The 9,420-nt window shown below is 51.5% G+C and overlaps 1 protein-coding gene across 3 annotated transcripts in view; it reads left to right on the forward strand.

Moving 5' to 3' along the window:
* The window catches only part of TFAP4 (transcription factor AP-4), a 38,688-nt gene extending 31,490 nt beyond the window's left edge, over positions 1 to 7,198 (forward strand). For all 3 annotated transcript variants that reach the window (XM_054042561.1, XM_054042563.1, XM_054042564.1), the window contains 2 exons: positions 4,417 to 4,575; positions 5,661 to 7,198. In XM_054042561.1, coding sequence (XP_053898536.1) covers positions 4,417 to 4,575; positions 5,661 to 5,855 — 354 coding nt within the window. In that variant the 3' untranslated portion in view covers positions 5,856 to 7,198. The remainder of the gene's footprint in view (positions 1 to 4,416; positions 4,576 to 5,660) is intronic.
* Positions 7,199 to 9,420: the final 2,222 nt, after the last annotated feature.

Below are 9,420 nucleotides of genomic sequence, written 5' to 3' on the forward strand. Positions count from 1 at the left end.
GCAAGACATTTCTTCAGACTGCTGGTTCCTAGCGCTTATGGAATGGAGGAAGCCATGCTAATAGCCAAGCCCTCTTCTCCTGTTCAAGGATCCCGCTTACACAAAACTGCTCCAAGAGGAGATCTTGCCACATTGAAAAGTGGGAGCCGTAAAAGAGTACAGGAACCCTAGCAGGGAAAGGGCTTGAGTCCCAGTATCCTTATTTGCAAAAGAAACTGAGGCCTGCACCATATTCTAGACCTCAATGCATAGGACAAATACCCAAGGGAAATCCAATCCTGCTTCGTTTTTCTGGGGAGTGTAATCCCTGCTCTCAGCCCTTAGGACTGGTTGAGGGAGGGCCCTAAACCTTAGTGATTTTATTTCCATATCTCAAGGCGAAAGTCCAGGAAGCCCCTCAGATTCATGATTTGTAACTACCAACATAAGAACATAAGAAAAGGCTGTACCAGGTCAGACCAAAGGTCCATCTAGCCCAGTATCCTGTCTACCGACAGTGGCCAATGCCGGGTGCCCCAGAGGGAGTGAACCTAACAGGTAATGATCAAGTGATCTCTCTCCTGCCATCCATCTCCATCCTCTGACAGACAGAGGCTAGGGGTGGTTGGCATCCCCAGGGCATTTAAGCACTTGGCTGTAGATGCAGCCTCTTTGTGTTGCCAAGACCTGCAGGGGTATCTGGAAGACTAACTTGTGAAGAGGCAGTGTCAGTCAGTGGATATGGCCCTGGAGTGGGAGTCAGTAGACTTGGGTTCCAAACCCTACTCTGCCATTCACCTGCTCCCTTGGGCAAGTCACTTCACCTCTGCCTTAGTTTGGGGTAATGCTACTTGCCTTTCAATGTAAGGCACTTAGAGATCTCAAAGTGAAATGTTCTACATACACCTTTACCCCACTTAACCATACTCTAACGGCGGCGGTGTCCATGCCCTGGGGGAGACTGTCTCTCTCTGCAGATCTGAGACAGACAAATCTGCCACGATCCCAACTTGGGCTTGACCATCCTGGGAATCTCCCTAGATTCCAGAAAGGCTCTAGTTGCCTTCCTCTAGGATGTCATCCAGGCCGGTGAGCTAGCCACACCCAGGGTAGAAGGTCCCAGTGTAAGTTCTGAGTTCTAGGCCTGGCAGCCTGCACAAACCCCCTTTCCCAGTGTCATGGCTGCAGAGGTGAAACCTTGTGTGCCCACCAAGCACTCACCGCGTGGACGTGATCGTTCCCCTTTGGCGTCTTGGATGCTCTCAACTCTAGTGGACGCTGCCACAGAACGTCTTACAGGGGTGTCCTGCTCGTCAGTTGATGCGGAGGATACTTCCAGTCTAGTCTGAGAGCACTTCAATCCACCATCACCAGTGACACGAGTTCTAAAGCATGGCTCATCCTGAGCAGTCACTCACTCTGGGGCTTGTCTTGAATCTGCAGTTGGGGTCACCAGGAAGTGCACTTGTTTAGTACACATCAGAACAAGCATCCCAAGACCTACCTGAGAGCAGGCAGTGATCCCCAGTATGGATCGGATCCCTTTTACGCTTGCTTAAATTTTCCTGCTTCCTCTCCTCCCCGAATACTGAGTAAGACTTGTCAGGACAGAGCCAGAGTGATTGTCACTGCCCCAGCATGGGTGAGGCAGAAGTGATTTTCCATTCTCAGAGCTTATGGCTCTGTCCAAATGCCATCCATTCACTCCTCCCTCTTCAAGTCAAGATCTCTTATCCCAGCTGGGTAGTGCATCCAGACCTTGCAGCATGTTGGATCTCTGAGGATCTGTGCTTCCCTCAGGAGATCAGGGGAGTGCTGTTAGATTCCAGAAAGCCGCCTGCTCGGAAAGTACCAAATGGAGCTAGGTGCTCAAGGTCAAGGCCTTGACTTTTTCTTGTCTGTTTCGGACTTCTCCTGTCTTTGCAGTTGCCAGGGTTAGCTTTGACAACACGAAAAGCTTCCTTGGTTGCTATTCCTGCCTCCTGTATTTCTGTGAAAGGGACCTCCCAGTTTTCCCTCCCCTAGTGAAACCATTAAATGTTCTTGTGAACTTTACCCTTCACTCAGGGGCCTGCTGTTCCATGGAGCTTGAACGTGGGGTTATCCAAATTGCCTTGGGTATCTCCCTGTCTATGCCCCTCACACTGAGGGGATTGGAGCTAAAATGCCTGCTGACCAATTCCCCTCTTCTGACATCACCCCCCCCCCCCCAAAAGACATGGTGGTGGTTCAGCCTCATCCCAACTTCAGACAAGCTGTGTTGACTTTCATTATGGCCGTTGATTTCAGTCAGTCGCTACTGTCTGTCTCCCCCAAAGCCAGCCTTGTGCTGAGGTGTGTGTGAATTTGTGGGTTAAGAGCTGGTAGCTGCTGCTCAGAACTAAGCAGTGTGGAAAGCCAAACTGGTTTGATCTGTGGCCTCTGGAGAAAAATCTGAGTCAAGCTAGGTTGTCCCGAAGGCAAAGTGGGTAAGAGTCTGCGTCCATTCCTGTGACAGGCCATCTTGAGCTGACTTGCTTAGCGTGATGGCAGCTCAGTGGTGTTTTCTGAAATTGTGCTGAGGCTGCTGTCAAACGCTGCAGCAAAACAGATGCTGCTTTCTGGGGCTGAGGTTTGGTCAAATTTCACCTGGCAGGGCTTCTTGGCCCGCCTCGGCAGAGGTCACTGCTGGCTGCTCTCCTGCAGTGGGTATCTGTGAGAGTCGTTGTTGGGAAGGAAGGGATCAGTACAGCTACATGAGGACACTGTCCAGAAGTAACTCCTCTCCTTTGAGGTGGTCTCTGTGTGTCCCCTCCTCATCTCCCCTCAGCCTGGTGCTGCTGGAAGCCAGCTGGATCTGGCTAGCTTTCTGGATTTCCGATTGCAGGACACATTCACGTGTGGCAGAATTGAGGATGACTTTTTTAATGGAAGTTTCTGCCCCTCGTGCTTCTGAAGATAAATGTCCAGACGTGAACCAATGCAGAAATTCCTGAGTCTGCAGCCACCCTGAAACAGTAGCTGGGGGAAGGAACTCTCCCAACACCCCTCTGTCTCATTGGATGTTAGCTCAGGCTGATGCATTGATGTAAGCAGCACTGATTTTATTGCAGATCCTCTACCCAATGGAATGGATAGGGGCTGGACTGTGCCGCTCCTCTTTGTGCCCAAAGGGGGCAGTGAGCCCTCGGCGGAGGGGTAGGCTCAGCTGGGAGGGAAGTGGGATCCTAGAGCAAGGGGCTTGGTGTCAATACTTATGCAGGCTGGTTAGCGCCTTAAACGAGAGCCCTCCCTGTGCCCATGGCCTTCAGACCCCAAGAACCAGCACTGGAGGGCTGGGGTCGGGGGCAGAATCATTCTGAAATCTGAACCGAATAGTTGGTATTTAGGGGAAATTGGTGATGAGCTTCAGCGCTGGTGATTGGCTTGTCTTGGTGAGGTTCTCAAAGTGCTCTTAGCCATGCAAAGGGTTAGAATCTGTGTGAAGGCTGGGCTTTGCCTCCACAATTCTGGACTCCCCAGACTAGGTGGTGGGGATAGCATGGACATGGCCTACCGTAAAGGTCTGCGCTCAGCGAAACCTACTATGATAGCACCCTGGATTTCTAAGGCTGCCAGCCGTGCGAGCCCTGAGAAGGATGTGTGGGGTCAGACGTTTCCTCCGGCTCCGAAGAGTTCAAGGGAATGAAAGAGTTGTGGACTCATTTCAGCCCTCTCCCCTGGCTGGGGGTGTAGTGAATTACCTCTTTTGTCTCCAAATGCCTGGACTCAGATCTCATCTCTAATAACAGCAGAATGAATCTCACCCAGCTCCCAAAGCCGCCTCTCTGATTTGGCGCCATGTGGACTGAAATGGAAGGGGGCTGCAGGTCGGGATTGAGGGACATTGGCAGGTCTGCTTGCATCATTTGCCTGCCTCAGTTTATCAATCCTTCAGCCTTCCTAGCTGTTTGATCCTGTAACCTTTATTTTTGGATTGTCCCTGGAGGCATCCAGAGGGCAGCGACCCTGCTCAGGAGTATGGCAGAGTTGACAGACTGGTTGGCATTGCAATGTCCTCATCTGGTGCAGGCTGGTGGGCGGCCAGCAGAGTGCCTGGCTGGAGCCCCCAGCTGTGCCCTCTGGGGACTTGCCAGAATTGTTCTCTTGGCTCAGTCCACAGAGAGCTTGTGGCTGAGCTCCTACCCGTAGGCGCAGAGGGCGAGCCCTTGTGAAGGGGGGAGGGCAGGGGTGTGCATGGCAGGCTCCTCCCCACAAAGCCGGCTGTCGACTGAGTATTTCCTGGGCATGGAGCCTGTGTGTTGGCTCCATTCCCTTTGTTGGGGTGCTGTGACCTGTCCCCCTTCGGGGAGCTCCTCCCCCTTCCTGCACCCTGGAACTCATGGGCACTGGATTCACCTGCGCTGCAGGCGTTGCTGGGCAGCTTCCATACTCAGTGGCGTCTCTTTCTCTCCCCAGCTCCTGCCGGCACACGGTCCCCCAGCACCCACCCATCATCCCACTGTGATTGTACCAGCGCCGCCTCCTTCCCATCATGTCACCGTGGTAACCATGGGCCCATCCTCCGTAATCAACACAGTGTCTACATCCAGGCAAAACCTGGACACCATTGTTCAGGTATGGGGAAAAAATCTGGGAGGGAGGAAGCCGGAGGAACTTGAGGGTACCTGTCAGAAGAAGGGGAGAATTTTTAGGACAGGGCACCTTCCAAGGCCAGGATTGTCCTTGGTGGGGAGAATTTGAGGGCCCCTGGGGAAATGTCTGGGTTTCTCCCCATAACCCCAACACTGAATGAACCTCAGTGGTTTTTGTGGCTGAGACTCCCATGAGCTCAGGCTTGGAGATGGGGTTGCTTAGGAGAGAGCCGTCTGAAGAGCTTCAGATCTTGCTGTTCCAACCCGGGATGTGTGGGCAGCATCCCACCTGCGCTGGGCCCTGGGAGAGCAGCAGCGCTTCCGGGAGAGAAGCAGCACCTCCAGTTCTCTTCTACACTGTCTCGGGAGGTCTGCCCTGCAGTGGGAGGCATGATTGCAGCAGGTGGAGGTATACCTGAGAGCTTTAATCCAGCTGGCTCAAGCAGCATGGGCTTCAGCCTGAGTTAGCTGCTCAAGTACTGTCTGTGCTGCTGCAGCAGCTTCCCTGCTCCAGTAACCGAGCGAGCTAGATCGGAGCTAGCTTGGGTACATGCGCATGAGCTGCGGTCATACCCCATGATTGCAGCATAACTATGTACCCCTGAAGGGTCTGCAAACCCAGCTGTGTCCGGTGAGCTGCCCGTGTGATGCTGATGAGTGCTGGGGGGTAGCTAAGGGCTGCTGTGCACTGGTCAGGCTGGATATCCCAGCCACTCCCTAGCATGGTTCAGTTTTGCAGAGAAGGTGGGAACCAGACTGTTGACATGTCTGACCTGGGATGCACATGTCGTCTCTATCCAAAGTACCCAAGGATGGGGCTAGATCATTGGCGCTGCAAAGCAGAGTAGTGGCTAATATTGTTGGGGACCTAGCCCAGAACTAGTAGGGGAGGAGAGTGGTAGCAGCCTCTCTGGAGGAGACCCCTCCAGAGAACACAGGCACCAGAAGATACAGGCATAACTGGGTGGGTTCTTCTCCTGATGCTCTTCTCCCTGCCTCCCCCAGGATGTAAGCCCCTGTGGCCAGGGTTCCCTCTCCACTCCCCTCACTGTTCCTTCCCCTTGGCAGGCAATTCAGCACATTGAAGGGACGCAGGAAAAGCAGCTGCAGGAGGAGGAGCAGAGGCGTGCAGTCATCGTGACGCCTGTCCGGGCGTGCCTGGAGCCCTCCAATTCTGACACCGCCTCCGACACAGAGGGAGATGACAGTGACTCCATGGATCAGAGCAAGGAAGATCCCTCAGGGGAGGGGGAGCTGCCCTGACACCCCCAGCCAGTAGCAGGGAAAGGGGTGGGACCGGGGGATGGGAATGTCAGAGAATATGCTGAAATTTTTAAAAAATACAATGCGATTTGGGTCTCTTTTATGACCTTTTTCAATACTGTAAATCGGAGCGCTAGAACCAGATACGCTGAAAGTTCATGCTGCAGTTGAAAGCAAACCAGGGGGAGGGAGGGGGGTGCTGTGTCAGTGAACCAGCACTGGGGGAGGGAGGGGAGCTGTTTTTAACTAGAGATGGGCCAAAACTGGAACCCAGGATCTGAACTCAGATGAACTGTTTTGGGGTTCGGGTAACTGGGACCTGGAACCAAATCGCTTGTGGTTTTGTAAAACTCAAACCCACCTTACAGTAATCTTGCAAAACTAGTCCCGGCTTTATCCAGCACTGGTGCAATGGATGGCGTGGCTGGTGCACGGGCGCTGGGCTGTTCATGGGCCGGCCTGAGTTCTTGTTTCTTGTTTGTTGGTAGTTTCTCTATTTTAAAAAAAGGAAAAAAAGAAAAAAAAAATTAAGGGACACCATCAACTGAAGTCCCATGGCACAGAACGCATCTCCTGCTCTCAAGCCGACTAGTGGAGAATAGAGAGGAATGTGTTGAGGTTACTTGGCACGTTTGACGATGCTCTGTGTGTGGTCAGTTTCACTACTTCTCCTGCATCACTGGGCACTTCCCCTGAAAGAACCCACACAAATGGCAACAGGGGTGAGAAAACACTTTTTAAAACAGAAAGATGGGATTGTAAGGCCACTGGAAACGTGTGGGGGGTTGGAGAGCAGGCGTAGAACTTGAAAGGACTCTGAACTCGCTTAAAGATTGACTGACTAGATTTCAGTTTGGTGATGTTGCTTTAGATTAAAAAAAAATCCCAACCCTACAAACCCACATCATTTCCAGCCCCGATGGCAGGAGATGCTCAACAAGCCGATATCAACTTCACGTTCTTTATTTTTCCTTTGTTTCCTCCTAAAGCACTTAATCCATTTTGTGGGGTCTGCCCAGTCAGAAGAGCTGTTCTGTGATTGTGTCGCTTCTGTTTCTTTTTTCTGTTGTGTTTTGGTTTCCTTTCTCCCTTACCTTGCCCCCTTCCTGTTTGGCTGTAGGTTTAGGCCAGTGTTGTGTAGAGCCTTGTGGGTATTTGGTAGGTTCCTCCCCGGCCACAACTGTTTCTCTCTGTTTTTCTTTCATTTTTTGTATTTTTTTTACGATTTTCAGGTCTTTGTGTTCATCGAGAAGCTATTATATTTTGTTAAGAAAGTGGAAAAAAAAAAAAGGCTTGTGCCTTTGTAAAGAAACAAAATAAAGTTTGTACTTTGTTTTTTAGAATCTCTGCCTAGTGTAAAATCTGTGGGCTATGCACAAGCTATGTAAACACAGTTGATGGACGACGACTGTCTCCCAGAGCGGGCTCCGGTCCCACAGCTGGTGCCTGGAACACCATGGCATCTTCTACACCACACGTATCCCACCGCCAGCCCAGGGAATGCATCTGGCCACCTCGCCGCTCGTTCAACCTTTGCAGAATTTTGGCTTCCCCTTGCCATGAGCCTCTAGCCTGAAGGGCTGTGAAGAAAACCTTTTGAAATGGGAATCCACTAAACTGATAGTATTGTTACCTGAGTCTGCAGCCAGCCTGAAACCCTGGCTCCAGAAGCTGTGAACTCCCCCTCCACTCATAATCTAAATGGTGTGTTAATGCTAAAGCGCAATCATTTTCTGTGCCAGTGGTAACTATTCAGGTGCTGATCACTTAAGCAGGTGAGATGAGAAGGGTTAAGAATGAAATGCAGAGTTTGGAGAGCCACAGGCAGGGAATTGGGGGAGAGAGGATAAGGAATGGAGAGAACCCAAGGGTAAAATTAATGCAGACTGAGTAATGTGGTGTTCAAGTACTCCCCAAATAGGTCCAACTCCTTAGCTGCTGTAAATCAGCATCATTCTATTGACTTCAGTGGGGCTACACCAGTTTAAACCTACTGAGGATCTGGCCTATAATACCTAATAGCTAAGCTTCATTATTTCACAAAGGCCATGATATTCTATCCCTTAATTTTGTACCAGCTCCCGCCAGGGCTGGTGCAAGGAAGTTTCATGCCCTAGGCAAAACTTCCACCTTGCACCACACTCCCCTGCACCTCCACGGCAGCTAACCCCGCCTGGGGTTCCTGGAACCTTGTGGGACACCCAAATAAGCTGCATTTCTAAATGCATTAACCCCCCCTCATCCCCTGCAGAGATTTATGTGAAATGAGTAAGGGTCACAAATCATTCAATCAAAGAACCTCCTCTGTCTTTGGGTTTTGCACAGCTGCACATCACTGATGTCTACTGCACACAATAGATTAGCAATAGCAAAGTCCCTAGTGAACTCTTTGGCTCATTGCCCCCTGTGGGGGTTAGTGGAAGCCCTGCTTGGGGTATGCTCTCACTTTTTGATGGGGAGGAGGGGGAGAAGTGGTTATGGTGACAGGAAGTTTTCAAGTGACCAGCCACCACACCCACCTTGTCTTTGGAAGTTAATTCTGCTAGATGCCCTTGACTGAGAATGCTTTGACTGCCTTTCACATACTTCAATCTGCATTACCCCAGCTTCTGCGTCTCCTGCTTCCGTGGCCCCTTGCTTCGCGTAGGGCCCAGCACTGGGGTGCTGTAGAAATCCAGCAACCTGGCAGCAGCAACCAGATCAATACAGTGAGACCTATGAATGTGGTGGTGGCGACTTAGTGGGAGTCTGCGAATGGCACTGAGAACAATGGTAGCAAGGCCATGATTTCCATCCATGGGGGATGGAGATTCCTGGGCCTCGGGTAGCAAGTCCTGGCAAAGCCCAGAGACATCCTAATAGTCCCACACTAGCCCTGACAAATGGCGTTCAGCTCCATTGTAGGCCATGGCTGAATCCTACTGGAGCGAGAGCCCGGCCTCATCACTCTGAACCAGGGCACTGCGCCCCGTCCCAGTTTGGGAACTGCTGCGAGGCAGAGATCTGTAGATGTGTCCCTGAGCTAGTGGCTACCTGTCTACGATGCCAAAGGTTTGCCATGTGCACTCAGGCCCAGCTCTTGACTTGAAGCCAAGCAACCTGTGTCCAATGCCTGCCTCCACTTGCCTAGGGGCAGCACACAAACCAACCCCTTTCAGGTATGTTGCACAGCATGAGGTGGTCGAAGGTAAGCAGCCCCTGGTCGTTGGGTTTGTCCAGGGCTTGGCACTTCAGAAGCCTTCCAGCAAGAGGCCCCTAGGTCATGGGATATTAATGGGCCCTGTCCAAGCTCCCAAAAGTCCTTTATGAACCGCTCTGGTTCTCTTACATGGGAGGCTATTTTCCAGCCAGCTGGGACTCTCCCAATGAGTGAACTTCAGGCCCTAGTTCCTGACTGTCACTTTCTACCAGACTTACAAAGATGAGCGGATGTGGAACATAAGCCAGAATAAGGAAAGAACAGGTTCAAAAATATTTAGATGGTAGATGTATTCAAGTCACTAGAGCATGAGGAAATCCACCTAGGAACTAGCTGAAGCACTCTCCAAACCATTGGCTATTCTCT

Source organism: Malaclemys terrapin, chromosome 10 (assembly GCF_027887155.1).
Source record: "Malaclemys terrapin pileata isolate rMalTer1 chromosome 10, rMalTer1.hap1, whole genome shotgun sequence".
Taxonomy (NCBI): domain Eukaryota; kingdom Metazoa; phylum Chordata; order Testudines; family Emydidae; genus Malaclemys; species Malaclemys terrapin.